This window comes from Morone saxatilis, unplaced genomic scaffold (assembly GCF_004916995.1).
Source record: "Morone saxatilis isolate NCDOM2014 unplaced genomic scaffold, NCSU_SB_2.0 Contig0, whole genome shotgun sequence".
Taxonomy (NCBI): Eukaryota; Metazoa; Chordata; class Actinopteri; family Moronidae; genus Morone; species Morone saxatilis.
In genome coordinates this window covers 14,724,197-14,750,733 of record NW_023339650.1, presented here as the reverse complement: position 1 = coordinate 14,750,733, position 26,537 = coordinate 14,724,197, and the positions used below count along the sequence as shown (strand labels likewise).

The following is a 26,537-nucleotide window of genomic DNA, read 5'->3' as shown; positions in this document are numbered from 1 at the left end:
GGTAAGTTTGATGCTGTAGTTGAAAGTGAAAGTATTGAAATGGATCGATAAATAAAACTTAATGCATGGCCAAGCTAAGGTTTATGCTGAGCTAAAGCCTCTTGGCTACATATTTAGCACACAGACATGAGAGTGGTATCGATCTAGCTGTCTAACAGAAATAATGTATTTCCCAAAATGTCACGTATTATGTTACAAATACATAATTACTCATGCTTAAATGACTAAATGGTATTATTTAATTACATTAAAACAAATTAAAAACTGATTTAAAGCTTTTATTTTCCTACCAGTTACATTTTTGCAATCAATGTCAGCTGATCGGCATCCCTCCTGTGACTATTCCTATATGATAACATGGGAAAAGCTCCTATCAGGAAACTCGGGGAAAGTCCCTCCTGATATCATCACTAACTGCATCCAGACAAAAGCCTGCTACCTATGCTGACATGCTGCAGTGTGTAAAACAATGGAGACCCAAAGGAACGCTATCCGCAGCTGAAAAATGGCATCCAGATATTCTGATCAATGCCCGTAGTGTGGACTTTGAACTTTGCAGTAATTGTTGCATTCTGTGCAGCGGCAGGTTCAGGTTTTTTGGCTCAATACCATCCAAAACATGCGTTATCGCTGCAGGCTGTGGAGCATGGGGCCTTATCAGATGGCCTTGTGGCCATACAATAACACAGGCTCTATCATGCCTTAGCAGACCTGTATCTGGCAGCAGTGTCATAGAACAACAATAAATAAAGTCTACAAGCCATAATGTTACTCAAGATGCTACTATAAGCTATTATTAAATAAGAGGTGACATGTTGAGAAAATACACCAAGCATCGGAAGGTTTTGATCATTTATTTGTGCTGCATCATGGTGGCAAAAGCAGAAATACGGAATTCTTCTTGTTTCTTAAAGATGTTCGTGAAAATTCAACTCGAGCATGATTCTGCACATTTTCACCACAAACCAGACTTCACAGCCTCTTGCGATCTCCTGCTGCTGTATTATAAGGCACAGATTTACAGAGTAAATCAAAGCTGACGATTTCCTCAGCTCAGAGGAAAACCCCTCGGAGGAGAATGAGTTGATAATGTCCCAATGTACCCATGGTTTCCTCTCAGATAAATAAATACATAAATAAAAACACGCCTGGCCACTTCAGGTTTATTGTTCCTCTGTAGGCTGTGAAGTACAGGCTATATTGTTTATAATAAATAAGTCCATTAACAGATTTGGCCCAGATGGGTGACATGTCCTCTGTGATATCCCCTCACCCCCCTGCAGGCACCTAGACCCCAGCGGGGCCAGAATACTTCCATTTAAGGCAGTGATGGCCAAGGAAAAGGGGGACTACAGAGGTTAGTGTTAGTTTGACTGGGCTGAGGCTGTGTCACGTTTTCTGGAGTGATAAGAGCCGGAGCAGGAAGCTGTGAGAGGGCAGGAAGGAAGAGAGCTAAGGTCTGGAAGGAGAGAGGGGAGACGGAGGGATGAGGGCAGAGAGAGATGTAGGAGAGGAGAGTGGAGCAGCAAAAACAAGAAATTTTAAAAATAAAAACCCTAGCAAATGCATTAAAATCCTATATACATACAGCTTTATGTGGTGTTTGGATATAAGCTCTCTGCACTGTGTTTCATGCATGCAGGCGGGAGGGAGGGCTGAGCTCTGCTGGGAAACGCAGAGGGAACCTAGGGTCCAGGGGGAAGTGAGTGGATGACTAAATTTGGTCTGAAAGGCCACACTAACATACACCTGCTTCCCGCAATCAAACAGGCTACACAATGATGACGATATCAAGCATCAGGCTTTTGTCTGTTAACACCAGACCCAGCAGTATAGCAAGAAGAAAATGTAGATCTGTTACTTTCCCTTAAATCTGCAACTAACATTATGGTTCAAAATGAAAGAGTAGCTAAAAGCAAGTGGAGCTCAATGGGTTTATTGACACTGAACTGTGCATGAGGAGGCAGGTTTGTTTTTGAGCATGCACCAGGTATTGATATTTTGTGCATTTTGTTTTGTGTCTGTTCCGTGTTAATGTTGTCTTGCAGTTTCATTAATGGTTTTGGTTTCTTTTTATGTAATCTTGCGGAGGTTTGTGAATAACCGCTCCTGTGTGTAAATACCACATGCAAATACTAAAGATAAAAAACCTAAATGCAATTATGAAACTGTAAGAACCCGAAAAAGGTTTTTAAAATGCACCACCGCTGTTAACAGCTACATTTGTTTGTGGGCAAAATTCATGAAAAATACAGAGAAAAAACACTTTTGGGAAGTGCGCATTTTTGCAGAGTTACATGAGACGATAGATACCACTCTAGATAGGAAACGGAGAAACTGGCTCATTCCATCTACCAGCACTTCTAAAGTGAATAAACAACAATTTATGGTTTTATTTGGGGTTATGTGATTCATAAGGCTTCCAGTGGACACTCCAGGAAGTCACTGCACCCCGCCAAGAAATAGTCCAGCAAATAACCTCCCCTGTTAAACCGCAAAATGTTGTTTTTACATTCAGGTTTTTGTTCGAATAAAACAAAAGAGACATGATATGTTCATGAGTAAGCTTTAGAGGTAGGCATGTTTGCTTGACTAGCTGTTTCCCCCTGTTTCCAGCCTTTATGCTAAGCTAAAATAAGCTGCTGGCTGTAGCTTCTTGATGCATAGATATATCAATGGTTTCTCCTCCGCTAAATCTCAGCCAGAAAGTGGATACACCTATTTTCCAAAATGGTGACAAATCGACGTGCAATGAAGTACAAGTATTGGAGATGCAAGCTCACAAAAAGTTTCTAAACTTAACTTCAACTATAAGCATCAACTGTCTGAAACGGTTGGGTGAGTTTTCACTGAGCTCCAAGTTGACTTTCACCACTGGAGAACTCCCAGGTGAGAATATCAGCGCCTCAGTTCCACCACACACTCATCTTTTCCCCTTTTTAATCAATCGGTTCATCTAAAAAGGATTTCTCTATTTTGAGATTTTAATCCAGTGTCTGAGTTAATCTCTGAAACTCAGGGATTGGAGGAGGGGACGGACGGGGCATCAAAGCCACTCAACTTCAGCCCTGCTCTCACAATTACACCCACAAGGCATCAAGGCAACCAATACATCACGCTCTCATAATGCCTCTCGGAAAAATTAATTTTCTGGCAGCTCGGGGCTCGGTCATGTAGGTCAGATAGTCGGCGCTGGTTTGGTCGATTTCCAGGCATTTCTCAGTCAGATTACAACGTGGAAGGAAACAAGTGTATATGATGGTCAAGCCTGTGTCAGGTTGTGTTGTAAAAACAACAGATCAGCTGGAAATAAACTGTGGGATTTGACCTTTAGACCAGAATAGTATGAGGGTATGTTTGTGCAGTATTTTTCACTCTGCACTTGGAGTTTTAAGGGAAATGAATTTGACATTACAAAATAAATGTAAGTTCATATTTTATCCAGAACTTCTGCTTTACTGTGATTTACAGATGGATTATGGACTCAGTACAACAGATGGAGCCCTCCACTGGAGCTCAGAGGCATTACACACAAGACCTTGCTGCTCACTATCTGCACACATGTATGTCATAACACTTAGTATCACTTAGACTAATTCTAACATTCCTATAATAAACTCAAAAGAGTTTTTTGGGACTTGAGAACATACAAAAGAGAGCTTGTTAAGGCTCTTAAACACTTTATTACATAAAATACACAGAAGACAAGATGCCTCCATAATCCCACTTTTAGTTACAAGATTAAAGCTGCTGGCTAGAGTATCTGCACATACACAGACACATATATACTCATGCACATACATGTACTGTATACATATATTTTTCTCTACAGGACCAAATGACTATATTTTCCTTCCTTTGCAACATTTTCTGGCTGCCCCTTTTTACTAAATACTGTAAATAAAATGCAAAACATTATTTAAGATAATACGAGAGCTGCTTTCAGACCTGTGAGATCTATTTTTGAAGCCATTATAATGCAAGCTAGCAGTTTCCAGTATATATACAGTAATATATTCACAGATTGTGTGGGGAAATGTCCTGAAACAACCATTGTAGCATTGTTCTCAGTGTAGAAGAACTTCATCTGGTATAAATAAAGAATTTTGAATGCAATCTGTGTTTTTTAAAGCTTTTCTTAACTTTAACTGTTCAGTACTAGTAGGAAGAAAATCAGTCTTGTTAACAGATTTAATATTTCGCTGATTGTGTTTTAAATGACGTATAAAAATACCTTTACCCAGCACAGAGCCAGAGAGTCTGGCCTCTACTTGCCCTCTGAGGTCTTTATTAGAGGTCTATTACTGTAAGGTTGCTATCAGCTATTAGGGGGGTCTCCCTCGCTGCCACTAAGCAGTAAATAAATATGAGCCTATTGTATTCTTGTAGCCTCACTGTCCTTGCTCTTCCATGCTGAGTAAACGCTCACATACAATGGGAGGCCGGACTGCCTTGTCATTCCTGATCCCCCTAGATTGCTCTTGTAGGTCCTCTGCCTGGGAAAGTGGCAGCGGAGGAAAGAGGAAGCAATGAAAAGGGGATCTGTGAGAATATGTTGAATCTGATGTAATAAAACATTTTTAACTTAAGGTGAAAAGTAACTAAGTACTCAAGTACAGTTTTGAGTTACTCATACAAAAGGAAATATTGTACTTTACTGTACTGCTACATACACTGCAAAATCTTACTTTTACCAGTTAAGTTTCCCCATTATCTTAAAATAAGTGTCTGAAGAGTCTGAATATCTTTTATTGCGTTGACACCATTTAAACATGTTTTAATAGAAGTCAACAGTTTTATTTTAGAGCTCCTTCTTATTCTATCTTCTTTAAAGATTCTCATAATTCTGTAGGGAAAAGGTTGAAATTATAATTTTTATCTTTTATCTTTTGGGATAGGTGATAAATAATCCAATAATTACTTTTACTTTGGATACTTCAGTACAGTTTGATGATAATACCTTTACTTAAAGGCCCAGTGTGTAGGATTTAGTGGCATCTAGCGGTTTAGTTGCAGATTGCAACTCACTGGCTTCACCCTCTGCATCCAAGTGTGAGGCAGCCGGCCCCATCTAGAGCCAGTTGTGGGTTTGTCGGTTCTGGGCGGTTAAACTCAAAAACAGCTCGTACTGACGTAACGATTCATATTTTCATCTGATTACACACTAATTAAAACAAACCTATGAATATTTTATTCCATTTCTTCCAACAAATCCTCCTAAATGTTACACACTGGATCAGTGAAACTTTTAAAAGAAGAAATAAAACATTATTTTTTCTTTTAAATAGAAAACTTGTATTCATGAGAAATGAAACATCCTCAAGGTTTTTTACCCATACATCCTTACTTGGGCTGGTATGACAGGTAGCTGTTGCTATGTAATGGGAATTACTGACTCAGTTCACTTTATGACTCACTTGTGCTACAGTTATGTTTTAGCATGTATTATTATCCTGCAATTGCCTCTTGTAGCCACTCTTCAGCAAAAGTTACATGGTCTCACTTTCAGTAAGATTTTATACACAAGACTCTTGCTTATAATGTAACTTGGTCAGTTTATGTGCCGCAGAGTCTGGAAAGATAAAAGAAAGAAATTGAAAGTTGTGGTGGTTTCTGGCCACCTCAGGCTGCCTGGTGGAGCTTCCTCTACAGTTTCTCCACAGGAAGAGTGCTGACAGGGCTGCAGGACTCACAGAGTTCCTTGCATGGAAGCAAAAACGAGGACTTGAGTGAGGAGGGGCGTGCGGGGTTGCCCCCATGGGACAGTGTTATTCAGGCCTGCCCCTGCCCCTATGAGTCCGGGCATGAGGCTGCCAATACCAGGCACAGGCGGGTGCTGCCGTCCTGTAATCACCGATGACATACATGAAGTACTTTTCCAGATCGGTTTTCCTGTCCTTCCAGCTGCGAGTGGGGCAAACAGCACAGGAAGAATAACACAAGTTGCAGGCCAGGCTCAGGGAATGTGGCCTTAACAAACACAGCACAAATAAAAAAGTTAAAAGGCACACTGCTCTCCTCCTGAGAGCCTCTGAGCGAGGGAAGTGAGGCTACGTCCTGAGAGAAGGTCCCACCTTCCTCAACACCCACACAGACTCAACAATAACCTGCCAATCAAACCAAATAATGTTTACTCTGAGTTACCTGCTGGGGCCAGAGCCTGAAATCAAAACCACTTTTCTGACATGTTGGGCTTATGTAGTGTATTTTGAGCCACATTTATCTTCTGGGTGTTGAACCAGTGTTTTCCTGCAAATCTTAATATGTTTGCAAAAGAAACTTTTAACCACCAGTAACATCTTAAGGAGCCTGTGCAGTTATTCTCAAATGTCCATGGGGTTAATTAGTTGGAAGTTAGTTGGAAGATGGCTTCTTTGACTGAAGCTCCCAGACTTGGTTTTAGGATGTAATTGTGACTTGATTTAGACTGCAAACACATCAGCACTGCACTGGTTCCCATCCTTTTTACCTTGTAATTCCTTTAAACAAAGCTTGTGACCCTTCATCACCTCTTTCACATGTCTCAACCAAAAGACAGACTTAGTTTCATTGTTTTATTGTAATATAGGAAATAAAAAGAGCAGAAATTAAAAGCAATTCTCAAAAAGAAAACATAATCTTGTGTGAAGAAACCTGTTCTTTTCTGCTTTCCCGTCATGTTAACCGTTTCACTACCCCTTAGATGAATCTTGGGACTCCTTGTGGGGGTTCTGACTATGAAGATTGTTAAATTCAGTTATTTTTTTCCCATCGTAACCTCCATATCAGAGCACTATAACCAAAGTGATTTTACAGCAGCAGCTTAGCACACAATGCGTGGCCCTCAGGTGCCACTAGCCTGCTGCATGCACACAGTCCGCTACCTGCTGAGGGGCCTGGTGAGCTGTAAGGCTTTTAGCCTGCTAAGTCAATCAGCGGAGGTGTTAAAGACGCCACCTCAACACAAACTAACAGGTGCCCACTGACAAGACAGAGGGAGGTGGAGGAAGACACTGAGGGGATGGATTGACTGTAATCTTAACACAGTAACGCTGGTGGTGTCACTGTATGGAAATGATATGAAGTTACATACAAACACACACGTCATCACATTACATGTAAATTTGAAAAAGTGGCATTAGGTTTTTTTTTTTGCATGAATAATAAATAAATAAAACGGATTATTTTACCTCTTCAATGACCCCTGCAGTCTAATAATATGAACAAACACATTAACACAAGCTATAATTACAATAAATAATAATTATCTTAACTAACCTTGTGCATACTGTTAACAGCTGTGAAAACATACCCAACTATTTAACTAAACCTGAACAGTGATTGTCCAGTCATAGCTTTGCAACCATAATTAAGCACACAGCAGGTCAAGCTTTCTCCACATTGAAGTGGCGTCCAGGCCGATGGACGCCACTTCACGTATTAAGAGCAATATTATGGCATTTATAAAGTGTCAAGGGTGGTTACTGTTTTTCTAGGCTTCCTAAAACCAAAAACACAGAGCAAATGTGTAAGGAACAGATTAAACGGTGTGTTTATCTGCTCTAAGCTGCAATCATTAGCATGGCTAATTAGCTTTTTGCCTATATTACAATGTAGCATTATTTCTAAGGCAGAGTAGTATAACGTCATTATTTTGTGGGGTTCTTTGTAGTATTTCGCCATATTGTGGGAATCGGAGCTGTGAGAGTTTATACTAACGTAGTGGCTCTGCCGTGCTCTTTATTGGATTAGGGAAGGTTTACATTCGAGATAATCACGAGCCAGCATTACATTTGATAAAAGCATCAGTTAGTCCTCCTCATCCTGGACTTTTCTCTTGAAACAAACAATAAAGCACAAATAATCACTTGCTTGAGTATGTAAACAGGAACGAAATAACAATATGCTCTTACGTTTTTCCTATGATACTTAAAATATTGCTAACAAGATCTACACAAGAATATTTCTTTATCTCCACGCCTACTACATGGATAATCAATTTGTGAGGATGCTAACTTTAGCCTCTGACTTCTCGCATGATATCATGATATCATGATATCATTTTAAGTTGAGAAAAAAATTGAAATGTCAGCCAGAAACAGTGTTTTAGATCTAAAGTCTAATTAATTTACATTTCAGATGGAAAAATCCACAATTGTTGGACAGAAATGAGAAGCTGATTTTGTTTACCTATGTCTAAAGACTTTTTAAATATTAAATCTGCCACCATTATTTTGTATACTGTGAGAAGAGAAAGCTTGAATAGCAACAATAGCGAGTGAGGAGTAAATATGAGGAGTTTACTTCCCAGATTAAAGCTGTGTTGTTTTATTCCAGTGAAAAGGGTGCAGTGATCAAATAACGGTAAATTAAAATACAATTCTGTCCTGAAATAGCTCTGATCATTTAATCAGTATCCAAAAACAATTACACACACACTCATATCACACACACACACACACACACACACACACACACTGCTGATAAAGTCATGGACATACTCATAGACTGAGTCATAAAGCGCCAGAAGACACTGAGGAAGAAGCTGTGACGTGATTTCCACACAAAATATAATCTGGTAGGAATGACTCTGAACAACACGCGGCGTTTCATTCTGATGAGAGCGTTTGTCATGTTAAAATACCTCCACAAATGTACAGTTTTATACACATAGATGTCACAATACAGACTAAAGAAAAATATAAAAACAACCCAGACACAAACAAACACTTCCACTCCAGTTTGAGGATTGTGTTTGTGTTAATCATCCTCTGAGTGTTTGTTGACAGGCGTTAGTCTCTTTGCTAAGAGACTCTGATAGAGTATTGTATCTGCCCAGCAGGTCACGGGGACACACCCAACCGCTCTATTCTCTTTAGTGTGTCTGTCGGACCCTGTTACAGTAATCATCTGTCTGGCGGTCACCGACTGTCTGTCTCTTGGCTGGAAATGTGGCTGAGGTCATAATAACAAAAAAAAAACAAAAAACAGTTGCTCTTTGTGACTTTCTTTACGCACACCAGAATGAGACCTTCTCCTTCTCATTTGAGGCTTTAAAGTATAACTGAAGACAAAGCATTTAAAGGGTTAGTTCACCCAAATTGATATCTAGCAGTGCAGATGGTTTTTAGTTTTATGTGGTGGCAGGTTTTAAGATATTCACTTTTGGGATTTCTGCTGACAATCGAGGTGAATTTAATATTGTTTATGGTGCATACACTCTCTCTATTCACTACATTTTAGCAGAGAATATTATACTGCAGATTAATTATATGCATTATTTTACACTAAACAAGCCAAGTAGTTAAAAGTAGCTCCACCAGGACACACTACAACAATAAAACACTACTTATATTAACAATACTAATACTAATATTTTACTGAAAATAAAAGAAACCACATCTTTTCTCCACCTGGTTTCAGTAGTTTTCGTTTGATTTAAGATATTAAGATATTAAAAGGTTAATTTAGTTATTGATGCTCATGACAGAATATTAAATAATATGTCCAGAAACAATGTTATTCCAGGGGAACAGTCTACACATGGAGTATTTCTTCTTGGAAGAGTAGTTCCAATAAAAGAGGAAATGGATGTGGATGGTTCGACATTGAGACAGACAGATAAGAGAAAAAAAAGTCCCTTTAATTGTCCTTGAGTCTGCACATGTTTGAACCCCTGAAGTACACAACTGCTGAAGATGCAAACTGGCCTGATGAGGTTATAGTAATCTGATGGCCCAATTAGTGCTTGATTAGAGGTTGAGCAGACTGACATAATGAAGTGATCAGACAGACACATTTAACTTCCTGTTCTTATGAGCCTGAGCTTGTGGGAATGCCTCAAAGTTTTTATGGAATTACATTTTCCAGTCACTTCATATCATTATTTCTTTAGGATAAGAAACTGTGGAGGATCTTACCGCAGTGCTCTTCCTGTTTGAGTTTCCTCCTGAGCTGCTGAGAGAGCGCAGACGTCCCTGCAGGAGAATACTCGGATGAGCATTATCTGCAGACGGCAGCCCCGAATTTACCCAAACTGCACTCAGGACAGGAAACTATTGATGACCTTCATGCAGGAGGTAAGACAAGAAGAACCTAATTATGGCTCCTAAAATCTCAAGAATGTTACAGGTAAGTGAGCTCAAATCTATTTTAGGGTTTAACATAAACTCCAGTTATGTGGCCTGTCAATATTAGACACACACAGAGTTGGCATATTTACATATTTAATCTCTAACGAGGAAAGTATTTTATGGCTGAGGAATGTTTCCTCTGAATTACAGCGTGTTTGACATGTTGAGATTCTTCACATTCTTCGGCGGTGATAAGCTCAAACATGCCTCTGTGAGCTTTCCAGCAGATTTCTGATGCAGACATCCATTCACAAAAATAACCTCTGGATTGAGATGACAAAAATTCACACAAAGAGATATTTAATCTATAAACAGTTTTTATTTGTGTTGTGCTTAAAGGTACAGTGTAACATTTAGGAGGATATATCTATTTATAGACATTGAATATAATATTTATAGGTATGTTTTTATTAGTGTGTAATCACTTGAAAATAAGAACTGTTGTGTTTTTGTTACCATAGAATGAGTCAATTTTATCTACAGATGGCGCCGGTTGCCTTCCACGAGTCCGCCATGTTTCTACAGTAGCCCAGAACGGACAAACCAAACACTGGCTGTAAATAGAGTTTTCTCCTTCACACCTTACCACCCGCTCGTATTCCCAGGTTGTCAAATACAGGCGTGAGCAGTGTTCAGTTAGTTGGAATCTGTAGCTTTACCGCTAGACGCCACTAAAACCTTCACACTGGTCCTTTAAAACATCTGTGGAAAGGCCTGAGTGTCATTTTGTTTATTTTTTTATAACAAATTACATCTTGAGAACATTTAGCCGCTAGTAATTCAGATAAAAAGAGAAAAACAAACAAATCTTGATGTATTTCTCTCTTTTTAATATATTTTTTGGTCTGACTTAGGTGGTTTGTTACACAGAACGATCTGGGAAGTCGTCTTAGGAAACTGTTTGGAAAAGTGCATGGACTTTACTCAGCAGGTGATTGTAAATCACTGTGTATCAGGCAAACTTACCATCGAGAAAATGCTTATCTTTATTCTCATTTAAATAAATAAATACTCTCCAGTCTTGCTTCAAAGGTCACTGATTGATCAGGTACCACTGTAGTTTGGTCACATAGATTGAAGCCTGGCAAGTCCACTGCTGTGTGCAAGGGATATTTTTGAAGCTCGAGTAGAGAGGAAAGGAAATGGGAGGAAGAGGAGAGGAGAGAGGAGAGAGAGGGGGGGGAATTATGTGCAGCAAAAGGGGGGCAAGCAGACTCAAAGCAGGACCCCTGATATGTGGTCCACACTCGGCCAGGTGAGCTACCAGGGTGCTCCTAAAATCTAACCTCTTGTACATTCACTTTTAGTTGTTTTTTATATTATCTAATAAACCAGAGGTCTGTTAAAACACAGCATTATAAATATTTGTCAAATCATGTTTCATAAATGTAACAAAGATATCTGATTTGTCCAGCTGCCATTTCCATCACTGTTTATTGTTGACGATATTTTCACCTGAAACACTGATATCATCCCGTTGTTTTTCCTTCAGGAAGTTCCTGCGAGTGGTCATTAATTGTTGCTGAGGGGCCATAGTTTGAGAAAAACAACAAGTTGAACTAACAGCTTTGAGTTCAAGCTACTAAAAGAGGGAAAACAGGGACTGATAGTACATAAACCAGTAATATTTCCATATTGTCACGTGTATTTTACGTTATTATTTGGCACTGCAGTACATTTCTGCATTTCACATTGCAGCGTGTTTTGTAACATTGTCTTGGGAATTGAACTGACGTCAGATTTCTTCCGCTCATTCAGGTGGCGTTGGATTGCAGCAGCTCTTCACTTTCCTAATCAGCTCTTCTGCTCCCTCGTCCAAGCGAGGTCATCCTTCCCTCGGCTCTTCCATTTCCTCCCAACACCTCGAGATCTGATTTCCATCACTGACTCACAACATTTCTCTCTGCCGACTCATTTAAAGACGCTGCTGTCCTCTCTACTGTTTAATGGAGTTCAAGTTGTGACATCCTAATCTTACTGTCTTGAAGAAATCAAGCTGATAGTGACGTCTCTGGCAGCCGGCTGAAGTGTGTCAAGCCCAGAAATTCCCCAAAATGCACTGCGGTTTTTAGAAACATGACATTTTCAGGAAGTTAAGGGCAGAAAAATCCATCTCAGCATGTGGCCTGTTTATGGTTTTATTTTTCAGAGGTAATCAGATTTATTTATTTACAGAATTATGTAAATTCATATCACCAAAGTCTTATGACTTTGTAATGATTTAAAAAAAACATGCTATACCAATGAATCTGTAAAGATGTCTTATATTTAAAAAAATATTTTGATGATATTTCCAGACTTTTCTGATTATATATTGTGGAAAATACAAAAAAACAAATGTTTTATATAATTGTACATTTGTTGAAATTAATAAATCAGTCACATATTTGGATGTTTTGGGATTTTTTTCATTAATGAGGTTAAACTTCTGTTATTGGTGACACTTATTTAAACAGATTAAAGCACAATGAGAGAAGGTGGACTGTGACAGACGTCAATCTGATCAGTGAATATGGTTCAAACACTCTGTTCAGACAGGGCGCCCGGTTAGTCAGTGGGTAGAGCTGGAACCATGTTACCAAGGCTGGAGTCCTTGCTTGCAGCGGCCCAGGGTTTGAATCCGACCTGCGGCCCTTTGCTGCGTGTCAACCCCTCTATCTCTGCCCCCCTTTCCTGTCTATCTTCAGCTGTCACTATCAAATAAAAGCGATAAAAGGCCAAAAAAAATAACTTTGAAAAAAAAACACTCTGTTCAGATTAAACTGGACAGAAAATGTTTCTTTTTGTTGTTGACAAGCAGGTCTGGTCTGTTCTTACAAAGATCGTTCTGCATATTATCAGACTTTTTGTTGTGTTTATCCATCATGTTCACCACCGCTAAAAGATTTTTAGGTGTGTTGGAAAAGAAACAGATTGACAGTGTGCACGATCGTATTAATAATTTCACATTTATTTATCTTTTAAATATGTTTCTTAGTTATGTTATATATAAAATTGGGTTTTATTTATTGCTTTTGTCCATAAAAACAGATTTGTAAATAAATCTATACTTATAAATAATAAATGTGTACTTTAAATGAACATCCGAACTGATCGGTAAAGTCGTTATAGTTCAAAACCTGTGTGGTCAGTTGAAAGACAAATTATTTTTATACATTTATAGTAAAAATGCTAAATAATAAAAGTTCCCATTATTTTTTACTGTGTAGGAGCGTTGGAGGGTTTCGTCCTTGGAGCACCTGACATGTTGAAGAGCCTCAATCTCATATCGGTCCAGGACAGAGTTCAACCTCGAGGCTCTGACACAAAAAATACAGCACAGGGAAGTAAACATTTTCCTAAATGGGTAAACATTTGGCAGCCAAAGTCGAATGAGTTTGGAGATATGTGGATTTTTAGGCATATTTTTAGAGCCTTTGTGAAATGTTTTAAAATGAAACAGGAAGTTGGGAAGTTTATGCCCCAGGCGCCCACCCTACTTCCCACTATGAGCCAAGAAAGACATGAGGATGGAGATAAAACAGTGTGTCAACAGTTTGGCTTCTGCCAAAGGGTGGGCAGTATAGCTCCAACATTGTCTAATGTAACAGATATTTAACATAATTTGCAGTCATCTTAAAGGGGGGCAGTTGTGCACATTGAGATCAGTTTACTTGTCAGGAGGAGTCTGTTTAATGTGGTTTAATGTGGAGCTTTTTTATCCCTTGTTCCATACAGTAACCGTAACGTCATATGAGGAAAAAACAACTCTAAACTGGGAAGAATCACAATTTATATAAACATTCTGGTTCCACTTTACCGCAATTGCCATTTATAAGCAGTATAAACATAGGATCAATGGTTTATAACATTATAATGTAGTTGTCAGCGGATATAAGGATGTTGTTAAGTTTTTATGAATGTATATATGATTATAACTTTGTTTATTGTCATCCATTATCTGTTTATGCACCAGCAGGCACTTATGAATCCCACTGGAGGAGTTGTTGACAAATTAAAAAACATTATTATTACAATTAATAAACGTGTATGTCTGCTCACAAGTACATTATAACGTGTATAACTAGGGAGACTTACTGTTGTCAAAATCTTAAACTTAACTAAACTTAAAATATATATATTTCTGGACTGAGAATTCAACTGTAGGTTAACTTCGAGGATGCAAAATATACACCATTATATAAAAAGTTCATTAATAAAAACATCAGTTATTCCAAAAGAGGACAGTTTCAACCTGAGATAACCCCTGATGATGCCAGTCACAAGTCGAATTTAAAGGTGTTGAGTTTTTTTACATTTGCATGTAGAGTTTAACAAAATATTTGCAAAAAGCTGCTATAATGTTGCATTATGGGAAGTGTAGGATACAGTGTTCTTGCAGCCTCAATACAAAAGTCTGTATACTTTTGACCCTGAATTGACCTTTATGAAAGTGTGATTCTAAATCACTTAAGTGGCCTTTTAATACCTGTTATATACAAATAAAAGAGATTTTTTATTGTTTTAATCTGTTAATTTTAACATTTCTTGATATTAATAAGGACATGAACATTATAAGTTGAATTAATTATTTATTGATACATTAATTACATTGTAGTACAGCACACAAGTAATTTAAGAACACAACTTGTCAAAAACAAAATGCACAATATACACTTCCAGCAGTCATTAAATGACACGCTGAAATAATTTAAATAAATACAGTTTATAGTTTTAAGACAGCGAGCGTCCCTCCCTGTGGCTGCTCTGCTGATAGCTGCTGGGATCCACTGACTCAGGCCTGTGAGGGGTCGGACCCAGGTACTGTTCGAACTCGCTGCGGTCCAGATCGTACAGCATGTCCAGCTGAACCTGTTCCAGGTAAAACTCCAAAGAGGGCCCAGCCGGACACAGCAGGCCCCCAGAGACCCTGGACTCCCCCTGATCCACATGGGGACCAACAGAGCCGGAGAAACCATACTGCATGTGCCAATGCTGATCTCCAAAGTACATCTGAGGCTCTGTAGGGTACGCAGGCGGGTTCAGGTACACCTCAGGTTTGTTTGGGTAAGCGTCTGCTGCCGCATCTAGATAAACTGGAGTGTTTGAGTAGCTGCTGCGCAAAGGGGTGAAGTGAGCTGGGGAGTGTGGGAAAGCAGGGGTGCTTGGGTAGTGTTGCTGCTGGTTCTGGAGCAGGTAGGCGAGGTTGTAGGGCGCCGTGAAGCCCGGGCTGCAGAGCGAAGGGAGGGAAGAGGAGGCCTCTGCACCTGAAGGCTTGGAGCTCTTCTTCAGCTGCTTCCTCCTGCGGGGCCTGTACTTGTAGTTGGGGTAGTCGATGGTGTGCTGGACCCTCAGGCGCTCGGCCTCCTGCATGTAGGGACGCTTCTCCGCCAGAGACATGGCCTTCCAGGTTTTTCCTGCAGGAGCACAGTGGGGTTAATGATCTGCCACTGACCAATGACAGCTAATAAAAACTTACATAATCAGATATTCTGGGGCTATGATTTAAACTTTATATGCTAGATCCATTTGAACTATTGAGGGTTTCCCCTTGTGAGACATTACACAACTACAAACATTAAACATTTCCAATATGTTTAGTAGGGAAAGCTCCAAGATCTCTAATTAACTATAAACAACATTTTCAGGCTGTTAATCACAGTCTTACCGAGTATTTTGCTCAGATCCGTGTTCTCCAGGTCTGGGTTAAGATGCGCCAGCCGCCTGCGCTCCTCTTTAGTCCAGATGATGAAGGCGTTCAGGGGCCTCCTGACCCTCTGCTGCGCTGAGGCAGACTTGGCCTCGGGGCTGGTGCAGCTGGAGTCCGAGTTCACGGACAGCGGGCTGGAGGGCCCCGAACACGGCGAGCGCACCTCGGTCATCTGCTCCCCGTCTGCGGAGCCCGAGTCTTCGCCTTCTAACACGTTTGCGCAGAGCTGGAAAGCGGCGGGTTCGTGGCTGAAACGCATGGTTACGGATTGGTGATTGGTGGTTTTGGCTCGGCTGCAGGCCGCTGTCATACTCCTGGTGATGCAGAGTGACGGCTATATGCGGGCGCTCCACCAATAGGAGGCCAGGGAGGAGTGGATTTAAGGTGTGAATTCCAGGTGTTTTGTCGGGTCGGTGATAGGCCCATCTGACGCCCCAATCAACGACCCCACGAAACTTCAGATGGCAAGAGTCATGAGTCTGTAATACTATACAATTAAGATGTTATATATTGTCATTTAATCTCCAGATTTAACTAAATAAGCCACCATGTTATCAGATGTACACATATATTTGTAAAAGCTGCACATTTAGATCATATATTACTTTTTTTTTTTATTGTTCCAGACCAATATTTTAACAGTGGGTTGTGTTTATGAACCTTTTTTTTAAATATTTGTGCATAAATAATAAGCCTCTGACATGTGTTGAAGGAATCTGGTTTCAGTCTTGATTCTGTTAAAAACCATATTAGGAAAATCAAATTACAGCTTTGCCTATTGGAGAGAAATGGAATCTAATCAATAGGTCCTGAAAGGCAGGCAGGGTATTGATAGGAGAACATCAAAGTTTTCAGGAGGCAGGGCTGGTTACTAATTACATTGTGGCTCTCAGATCTTATCGGCCATCCACTGTCTCTATCAAAGTACATTTTACAGGACTGAAACAAACATGATCAAGGCGCGTTTATTACACGATTGCAGCGCACAAATATTTGCTCAACACAGGAAAAAAAAAAAAAAAAGATAGCCTGATAGGTGTGCACAAAGGAGCGTGATGAGCTCACCATTAGGACATCAGAATAACACTAAAATAACTTTTTTCTTGCTGAATTGGTTTGAATTAAAAACCTGAGAATAGTATATCCCAAAAATAAACTGGCTGACTTCCCAAAAGGAAACAGAAAAGCTAAATCAAAGAGACAAAAGTGTATTGAAATGAGTCAAAACTGCAGCGGAGATTGAGACTCACAGAAACTATAGCAGGATGGTTGTCTCTGTCAGCCTGTCAGTTTATTTGTTATTTTAAAGTAATACAGCTCAAATATACATTTTAAAAAAGGTTAAATTATTCTTTAAATATTATAAGAAATTAAAGTAAAAGAGGCTTTCATTCTCTCTCGTACACAGACACAGTTATTTGGGAATTATTTATATTATAGGAATGTTTCAGTTTCAGGAAATCTTAAATTAAATGCCACGCAGTGCAGAATAAACTTATTTTTGAGCATTGAAACACGTGTTAATGGGAAATAATGGCTTTATTATTGTGACACAAAGCATAAGGCAGCCTACATATAAAGTAGATAAAGCTACAAAAAGACAGATCAATGAAAAAAAAGCACAATACTGAAAAGCACAGCAAGAATATTATATGAATATTAACCCATAAAAGCAGCAAACAAATAAATAAAATAAAAAATAAAGTGGTTTTAAACGTTGTGTATCCGCCATTAATGATCTCTCCAGAAACTCTTATAAGGCGTGTGATCCCACTTTAATATAATAGGATGCCATTACAGGTGCTCGCTTCCCCTCTGTGTGGTTTCAATGAATATCTGTCTTACAAACATTACACAGACAATAGATGCCATTATGGTGCCAGCGGCGACTTTACATCTGCAATACACGGACTGGCTGAGGAATACCTGCACCTGTGCCTGCCTTTAAACTGTAAATACTGTGAGTGTTAGTGTGTGTGTGTGTGTGTATTATGGTATGGGGCCAGATAGGGTTAATACACAAGGAAAACCCCTCCACTTATAAAACTTTAAACTCATCACTGGGAGCATCTTTTGGACTTATGACCCTGCAAAATCAGGCCTATGGAGCTTCATATCTTAATCAAAAAGCCGGATCAATACTCTGACATTGGCAGATCCAATAACAGGATTGATTAAGGTGTATGTTCTTTTTTTTTAAACTGTGCTCCTCATCTCTTTTTGGCAAATAAAAACACCTCGTATCAGTCGAAACTGATGGATTGGCATGTGGCTTTGAGAGATAACATTAAACGTCTCAGGAAATCAATCAAAGACGTTTTAAACGTGTTTTAAAGGGGTAAAAGAGATGTATTCATCCACGTGAATGTATATTTTGTTGGTATTTGGTAAAGGAGGGTGAGAGAGGAGGAGGGGGTGTGCAGGGGGGGTCCTCTTCGTCCCATGTTGTCAGGTTTAGAGGTTGAATCCACATCCGCGGTGTCAAACGGGACGCACGCGCCATTGAGCTGAGAGAAGCACTAATGGATTTAATCAATTAGCTTGAACGACGCAGCGTGAATACAATAACGTCAGTTTCGGCTGAGCTTACGCTGTGAATTGAGTCGGCTAAATATTAGACAGTGTTAATATTTGGATTATTAAGTTTTATTACGTTTTTCTGTGCGTTAATTTACCACCAAGATCATTTAAATGTGTCATGATTTAAAAAAAAACATGTAATTTTCCCTTTATTCCAGCTCTATTAATGAATCCTAATCTATGAGGTGACAGTAGGGTATCATTGCATTGTCCCACAGCCAAACAAGCTGAATGGGCACTGTGCTTTTTCTCAATAGGGATTGTCCTCAGTGGCTTTCTGATCACAATGTGCCATTGTATTGGACAGATCTCATATATGGGACACTCCTCTCCTCCTTCACTTTGGATCAGTGATGGTCAGGCTGGCACAGGTAGAGCTGAGCACCGAAGACCTGAGCAGGATTTACAAAAAAAAAGGCCCTTTGGGATTCTTGGCCACTCTGGATGACGTTTGGGGTTGAATATCGGCTGAATTTGGAGCACTTATGCGTGACCCTGATATGATTTGTACATAAAAAAGGATGGTTTGCTGGGAGCTGGATCACCTGAACTCACACTTTCGAGGTGCGGACTACAGATTTTTGACTCAGAGCTCTTGTTTTCTCACATTTATGGATGTTTAGTGCAAGATTTGCTCACTTTGGAGACGTTTATCCAACGGCAAACTAGAAGAAAAACCACAGGAGTGTAAAGCAGGAGGCCTCTGATAATGAAGCACTGTATTCCAACCTGCCCTCAGTCGCTTCAGTGCCAACCCACCGACTTTCCTTACAGTGGTTCATTCATAAAGAGCTGCATTGTTTCATAGCTGGAAGGTGTGAAGGGGATATAATGCTGTTGTGTCAGGTGACCATGATCTTCGCAGCGAGGGACTGTATTGCATTGTGTTGTATTGTATGGGCACAGCAGGCCAGCATCAAGATATACACTGTCAAGACTCAGACACCATTCTATGCAGTGGTCTGTGCCCCCCCTCCTCCTCCCTCTTCCCTCTTCCACCTCTACTTCTTAATCACGTGTTTGAGCAGATTCAACCAGCTTAGACTAGAGGCCCCGGGGTCCTGAGTGCTAGCCTCCACACTCCCCGTGTAAACAGCGCCCTGCCCGGCCTTACGTCAGGCCAGCTGAGAGGATTACATGCCCCCTGGTGTAGACATTCTTAATGTAGCCTCATTTGCAGAACACAATGATGCCCCCACCTCTGAGCGGAGATAACAGGGCCCAAGGTTGAGCCAGACTTCAAACACAGCTCAAAACCAGGTGGTGCAATGACCAGAACTCAGAACTGAGATGGGACAAGAGTGGCATCATTTAGTCGATCGATCGAAAAACTGTCAACCGGTTTTGACAGCCGATTAATCATTTATCACGTTTATCAAGCACAAATGTCAAACATTCACTATTAACTGTGTCTCACAGTGGGAAGATTTATGGCTTTTCTCTGCTTTAATCGTTGTAAAACTCATCATATTTGTTGTCTTTACACATGCCACTAGTAAAAACAAACAAAAGTAGTTTAAATGACTTCTTACTTTCAATATGTGTAAAGAACTTTAGGAGCTTTTGATGGGCCTTTAAAAAAAATATATTTTCTGACATTTTATAGACAAACAAATCAGTTAATCTAATGAAAATAATCATTAATCGCAGCTCTAAAATCCAATTTGAATAATCATTCAGTCGACAAAAGACTAACGATGTGCCCTTAGTCAGAATTTTGATTCATTCGACAAAAACACCCATCGAATCCTCCGTCTGGCTCCTTTTACATTCTTGTCAAACTGCTCTCTAATTGTATTTCATTTCATTTGTCTATCAGACAGACTCGCTCAGAGTGAGACTGGCTAACGAGGCAAAGCTTCACTTATGCTGAAAAAGAAAAAGACTGCCTTATTCTTTGTAAATTAGGAATTGTATTCTGCTACTGATAAGAGTCTTATCTGAGGACTTCCCAAGTCTTTTATTGTCCAGATAGTTTTGGGTGTTATTGGACCCAAACCCCCCCCTCCCCCCTTTACAGTCCATGTATAAGCCTGACCTTGATCCAAGACCAGATCCACACGTCTCCACTCAGCAGACAGAGGAGTAAGTTGTAATTAGCCCTAATTATTAGATGGACTGAGACCTGTGAGACACCATGATATCTGTGTCTGTCTTAAACGGCTCATTCAAGGCAGCAGACCAAAACAATCCAGCCTGCTCAGCTCCAGCAATTCAATGCTTGAAGGTTTAATTAAATAGTGTGAACTGGTTAGACTCAGACATTAGATTATTTGGAGCAGAAACCAGAGATAGAATGCTTCCCTAAAAACAGACTAACAAATCTTTTTAGCCAAAGGGAATGATTCTTAAATAGTTTATTTGATTTCTGCTTTTCTTTTATGCAAACTTTTCTGCAGCCACATTCACAGAGTCGCCGTTTGCGCCTGTGTGAGCTCACTCTTTTTCACTCTTTTGCTCGTCTGAGACCTGATACAAATTCAAAAGGATCTGCTGCTTTGAAGATAAGCACTGTAGTTCTGCCATAAACAATGATTGTGCTGTTTCTTTCCTGTGGCGTGATTTATTTAAAGTATTATGCTGTAAGGATTTGGGCTGGTTTTCCTGGCAGGGCCGGCTGTGTACGTATCCACTACTTGTGTAGTTTATTGGATACTTGAGATTCAGGAAAACACTCAGGGAACCACAAGCAAAATCTTTAAAGTGTGACCTTTGTCTTTCATGGTAACAAATTATGAAATGTACAAATACTGTAAGAAATTCACATTTAAAAAATGCAGTTTTTCTTTAATTAAATGCAAAAACTGACTTTATAAAATCTGTTTAACTCACAGTTTGGTGCCTAATTTATTTTCTTGTCACTTTTCTTTTTATTCCTGCATAATTGAGACCTGCCTACCAGTAAGTAACCCAGCAGAGGGGACTTTGTATAGAAACACAATGCTTGCAGTCTTACACACACACACACAAACATATGCTTCCTTTGATAAAGTGTTTTTATACCAGCAGAAATTCTATGGCAGCGTCCCTTAAGACAATATCTGCGTAAAATACCAAGTTATTTATAGCGAGTGTGCCATTTTGACTTCAAAAAATAAACATGAGCGTAATGGAGAGTTCAAATACAAGTAGAGGGGGGCCATTATCCAACCAAAACCTATGGGAGTACGTTCTGGTACAGGCTGTGGGTAAATCACCATAAAGCGTTGACTGTAATATCTCAAAATCTTAATGAGATTGTACATTATATAAAAGAAAGACTGGAAATGTGTAAACTCTAAAGTGAAAGTGTGGATATTAGAAAGATGGGTGATAAACAGCACGTCAAGATTAAATCACAGGGATTTCCTTGGATATCGAAGTGTAAACATTTCTCCGTGGCATCATCTCTAAAGCATAACCAGGCAAAGTTGTATGTGTTTGCCTGTGATTGTACTCCAAGAGGGGGTGGGGGGGGGGTGAGGGAGAGGGACCTTTTGAACGTCCACACCAGGATACAGCTGCCTATGACTAATTTCAAACTCCCCTTCTAGGGCCTAAGCAACCCATTTCACAAGTAACACACATCACTAGGCATCTGTTTCCTGTTTTCATTCTTTGAGTTATCTTATTTTCCTTATTTCCCCCTCACCTGTTACAGTTCACGTTCCTTCCATCATGCCGCACGGGCCAGTTGTGTTCCGACACGAGGCCGTCAGACGTCAGACACTCAAGCAAAAGCAAAGAAACACTCGTGGTTGTGGTCGTAACTCAAGTCATGACTATATTGTGTAAAACTTAGAGCACCAAAATTCCTTCTAGTGAGCAGTGTATTTAAAAATGTAGTTGTCCAGATAACGTTTAATCATTCTTAAACACGGAATTCCGTTTTTCCACATTTTTAATATAAAATGGAAACATGTCAAGCCTTTTTTTTTTTACACACATTTTGAGGTACTTTTGACTTGAGATATTGTACATAAGCATTTATTTTACTTCTCCTCACACCTATGAACTGTAATATTTCAGCAGTTTCTCATCAGTGGGTTTCAAAATCTTCTTCTCCGGCATGTTAACGACCCAGCCTGGAGAGAGGCCAAAGAAGATCTGTCGAACATCCTTCCTCATGGAGAGCATGTGATACAGTTCGTCCTTTGAAATGTCTGGCAAAATATATCCATACTTCTGTGCCAGGGATAGCCGGGCCTGCTGGATCGTCTCCGGGTTTGCCAAGTAACCCCGTTTTTCAGCATCTTGGTAGTACAGGACCATATCCTCCCCTGGTAGCATTCGCTTCGGGATAGGCTGCCCACGCAAGAAGAATGGGACAGGCTTGATGAGAATCCCTGCAAGAAAACAAGAGAATATATTCTTAGGCGTATGATCTAAAATACACAAGGGGGATGCTATAATGTGGGTGATAATTCATGAGTTACCGAGACTTATAGGATCGTAGAAACTGGTAGTGATGACCCCTCCGTTCCTCTCAATAGCAGCTATAGCTCCTTCGGAAGCTCTCTGAACCTCAATGTTGATTTTTGCTTCAAAAATATCTGCACCCTGGAACAGAGAAAGCACATGAAGGGTAAACTTGTGGCAGAGCAGGGTGGGAAAAAAAACAGGGGTCAAAAAACAACATCTTGATCTGTGACAGTATGACAACATTGTTATGTGCTGCCACCTACTGGCACAAGATGATACAAGAGCAACAGAATTAAAACACTTAAACTGAGTTGCTCTTTCCCTCTTCAAATCCCTAATCTGCTCTCATTCATTTGTCTTTTCCTTGTAGTTTCATAGGAATTATTTAACCTGGTTGTTTATTGTAATTAGGAAGCAAATGGGAAAGCTTTACTGATGATATGTATGTATGTTTGCTTCAACACTTTATCTACTGCAGCTACATTTGGAACAGTAGTATGTTTTTTGAGCTGATCACATGTGTAAATCCATTCCTCAAGCCTCATTTAACAGTAAACATTTTATAATACAACAATTAGCCTGTAGAAAATCTAATTTTCAACAAAAATAACACTGTTCCCCGATTAAACCTAAATTGAGGCCAAATCTTTCCTCCAATGTTGTTTGTCGTTGACAGAAACTAGTAACTGGAGTGTAAATGAGACTCTCTAACTCTCTTATGGTGTGAAAAAGTCCACGATCAACAACGTGCTTCGACCGCGCAGCAGATACCTCGTCAATGAGCTGGACTCCAAAGTCCCTCTTCAGAGGCTGGACTGTCACTCCTCTGGCATTGACCAGCTGGGTCAGGTCTATGGGCTGGGTCGTGTCCACTCGTCCCAGATCAATCAGATATTGCAGCCGTTTCAACGACAGAGGCTGATACTGAGGACGGCGGCTGAGGAAGAGTACACAAACATTGTTGTTAAAAACCAAAATATCTGATGCTCAACAACAAAATACTAATTTCCTTTGGGATAAACAAACTTCTTGCATATTTTAAATGCAGTAGAAAGTTCAGCACAGACACTACACTCACTACTAGACACTATTATACCTGTATGTTGTTGGTTCATTCATTTATTTATGAGCAGCTGACTGAAACATGGAACATCCTGGTACGGAAATGTTCCTTTAGCTCTTCTGCGTCACTTAAAGGTCCAGTGTGTAGGATTCAGTGGCATCTAGTGGTGTAGTTGCACAGAGCAAACTCACTCGCTTCCATCTGCCTTTTCCAAGTGCGAGGAAGAAACTACGGTGGCTGCAAAGCGCACGAAAAACAGTGAACAGCCCCACCTAAAGCATGGTTTGGGGCGAACCTGCTCATTCTACGATAACAAAAACACAACGATTGTTATTTTCAGGTGATTATACACTAATAAAACACTTCTTAATAATATTATATTTCAATTCTGCCGATAGACACTCCTAAATGTTACACACTGGACCTTTAATTTGAGAAAAAAGAACAATTAGGAGTCTTTCTTCCTACTGCTTGACCAATGCAAGTGGTATGAATATGAGTGCGACCAGCAGATGTACTAGAATCAGAATCATGTTTATTGCCAAGTGGGTTTTTACACCTACGAGGAATGTGACCTGGTGCAATCCGGTGCATAAAATATACAAATACAAACATACAAATCACACAAAAATAAAGGTAATTTCAAAATATAAATATACACCTTATATCTAATGTGTTTTTAACATAATGTAATGTACTGTTTTTATTGTTTTTTACCTATGATGTTCTTTATTCTTCTTTTATTGTATTGTTACAGTGTCTGAGTATTCAGAAAAGCGCTCTTTTAAATAAATGTATTATTATTATATTATTATTATTATGTTTTTACATAATCTGTTCACTGCACCTTCTATTTTTACTTATACCGCTTATTTATACATTTTTATACTTTTATATTGCAGAAATACAAATGTAACAGCAGCAAAGTGGATAGAGAAAAAAAACAGTATGAATAAACAGAGTAGGGAAATAATAAAAACACCACAAACAAGAGAACAAACGTGTAATCTGACACAGCAGATGACAGGTGAAGCTTCATTTCAGAAGGTGCACTGATGAACTTTTACCTGTGTCCTTCATTGTAGCCGTATTTGGGAATGGCGAGGTAAAAGGGAGTCTGCCCACCCTCAAACCCGAGCCGAGGCCGGGTGCCTCTCTGTCGCTCTCCTTTGTGCCCCCGACCGCTTCTGTTGCCCCCATGCTGTCCTCTGCCCCTCCTTCTATCCTACAATTAAATAAATAAAACACAGTTACCCTGCAAGTACCAAAAAAAAAACAACAACAAACAAAAGTTCAGCATTATGTTTATGTTAGCGTGTGCTGCTAAGACAGAAAGCTACAACAGATATAACACAGGTGTTTTAATAAAAACCTACCAGCTTTTTGGCTCCGGGTTCAGGCCGCAAGTTTGCTAAAGTAATCCGCGGCAGACTGTGTAAAACATCTAAAGCTTTACCGCCGGGTTTCTTGGGGAAAGACATGTTTTCTGTTGCTAACGAAGCGCTCACATGTCAAGGTGAGCGGAAGTGCTTCTCGTTAGTTCGGCGACGTTTTTCAAAATAAAAGCACGAAGCACGACTGTTAAAAAGGTACTGGGTGAAATATTGTTTTTTTTTTTTTGGTGATTGTTATTAGATGTGAGTACAATACAGGTGGGAAAAGCAAATACACATACTTTTTTATTTTTTATTTGCCTTAATCAGTATATAAGGCAAATAAAAAAAGCTATTTGCCGATTAAAATGTGTCAAACGTCGGAACTAAAGATGCAACATGTTTATTTTAACCCATACATGTAATATTTGTGCTATAATGTGACACTTGTGTTGTTATATAACTGAATTATCTGTATTCCTGACACGTCGAGGCGTGCTCTGTCGAGGATTTACCACAATTAAAGCGGCGCTGATTGACACTTCCACCAACCAATCGCTGCCTCGCATTTTGTAACGGAACTCCCAACGCCGGCCAATCGCGTAGCGGCATGGGGGCGGGGCCACAGGAGCGCGTCACCGCTTCTGAGGAGTTAAGTTAGTGTGAACCGGCGGTGTGTTTTAGTTGTTGTTCCTCCACAAAAATCCAACTTCAGCAAGAAAATCACGGCAATACGAGCGGCGGAGGCACCTTCACCTCCGTTCCTACGGTCGACAGTTGCCCTCCAGCTGTTGTGGTGTTTGTTTGGGACCCACAGATCGACCCAGACTGGTGCTAAGGGACAGCAGCTGACTTGTCCTCACACATTTTGCCTCTGCGCTGTATGTGCGGCAATAACATGTCAGCGCCTTTACCTGCCATTGTGCCTGCTGCCCGTAAAGCCACTGCGGCGGTGAGTTAACCTGACAACACTGACTGCTTGTAGTTCAAGTTAGACCAAAAAAAACAAACAAAAAATAAACTACAAATAAAGCAGGTGTAGGCTCCAATAAGTACCCAGATTAAACCAACACGACTGCTGCCAAATGTCACGTTTAAAAGAAAAGCCTGTACCTGTGTTGTTTTTATTTGCAGGTGATTTTTCTGCATGGCCTTGGTGATACGGGGTACGTGAAGAAAATATATGTTTTTATTTCTCATTTGGTGCAGGAATATATTACTGTAAAATCTCTAAATACAGTAATTACTGTGCACTCTATTGCCCATGTGCAACTGCTGCTAGTATTTGTGTTATCTGTTGTGGTTTTTTACTGTTTTTT

General features: G+C 39.9%; 3 protein-coding genes across 3 annotated transcripts in view; 1 reads left to right on the top strand and 2 right to left on the bottom strand.

The window, feature by feature from the left end:
- Positions 1–14,825: 14,825 nt before the first annotated feature.
- On the bottom strand, positions 14,826–16,060 carry sox32 (SRY-box transcription factor 32). Its single transcript, XM_035654659.1, has 2 exons — positions 15,760–16,060; positions 14,826–15,508 (listed from the first exon to the last, which is right to left on the bottom strand). Exons 1-2 carry the CDS (start codon positions 16,058–16,060, stop codon positions 14,826–14,828), a joined length of 984 nt encoding a protein of 327 aa, XP_035510552.1.
- Positions 16,061–22,201: 6,141 nt separating this feature from the next.
- On the bottom strand, positions 22,202–25,386 carry mrpl15 (mitochondrial ribosomal protein L15). Its single transcript, XM_035657556.1, has 5 exons — positions 25,222–25,386; positions 24,913–25,070; positions 23,554–23,719; positions 22,797–22,920; positions 22,202–22,706 (listed from the first exon to the last, which is right to left on the bottom strand). Exons 1-5 carry the CDS (start codon positions 25,324–25,326, stop codon positions 22,369–22,371), a joined length of 891 nt encoding a protein of 296 aa, XP_035513449.1. The 5' UTR covers positions 25,327–25,386; the 3' UTR covers positions 22,202–22,368.
- A 457-nt stretch (positions 25,387–25,843) lies between these two features.
- Positions 25,844–26,537, top strand: part of lypla1 (lysophospholipase 1) — a 3,646-nt gene continuing 2,952 nt past the window's right edge. Inside the window, exons 1-2 of the mRNA XM_035654237.1 lie at positions 25,844–26,170; positions 26,353–26,384. Of these exons, the coding sequence (XP_035510130.1) occupies positions 26,102–26,170; positions 26,353–26,384 (101 nt within the window). The 5' untranslated portion in view covers positions 25,844–26,101. The remainder of the gene's footprint in view (positions 26,171–26,352; positions 26,385–26,537) is intronic.

Bases quoted from the DNA above. Each gene is read 5' to 3' on its own strand.
- sox32 (XM_035654659.1), bottom strand. From the start codon at position 16,060: ATGCGTTTCAGCCACGAACCCGCCGCTTTCCAGCTCTGCGCAAACGTG. The intron at 15,509-15,759 runs GTAAGACTGTGA...GTGCTCCTGCAG, and splicing joins GGATCTGAGCAAAATACTCG to GAAAAACCTGGAAGGCCATG.
- mrpl15 (XM_035657556.1), bottom strand. From the start codon at position 25,326: ATGTCTTTCCCCAAGAAACCCGGCGGTAAAGCTTTAGATGTTTTACAC. The intron at 23,720-24,912 runs GTAAAAGTTCAT...ACTCTTCCTCAG, and splicing joins GGCTACAATGAAGGACACAG to CCGCCGTCCTCAGTATCAGC. The intron at 22,921-23,553 runs GTATCTGCTGCG...TCTCTGTTCCAG, and splicing joins GAGTCCAGCTCATTGACGAG to GGTGCAGATATTTTTGAAGC.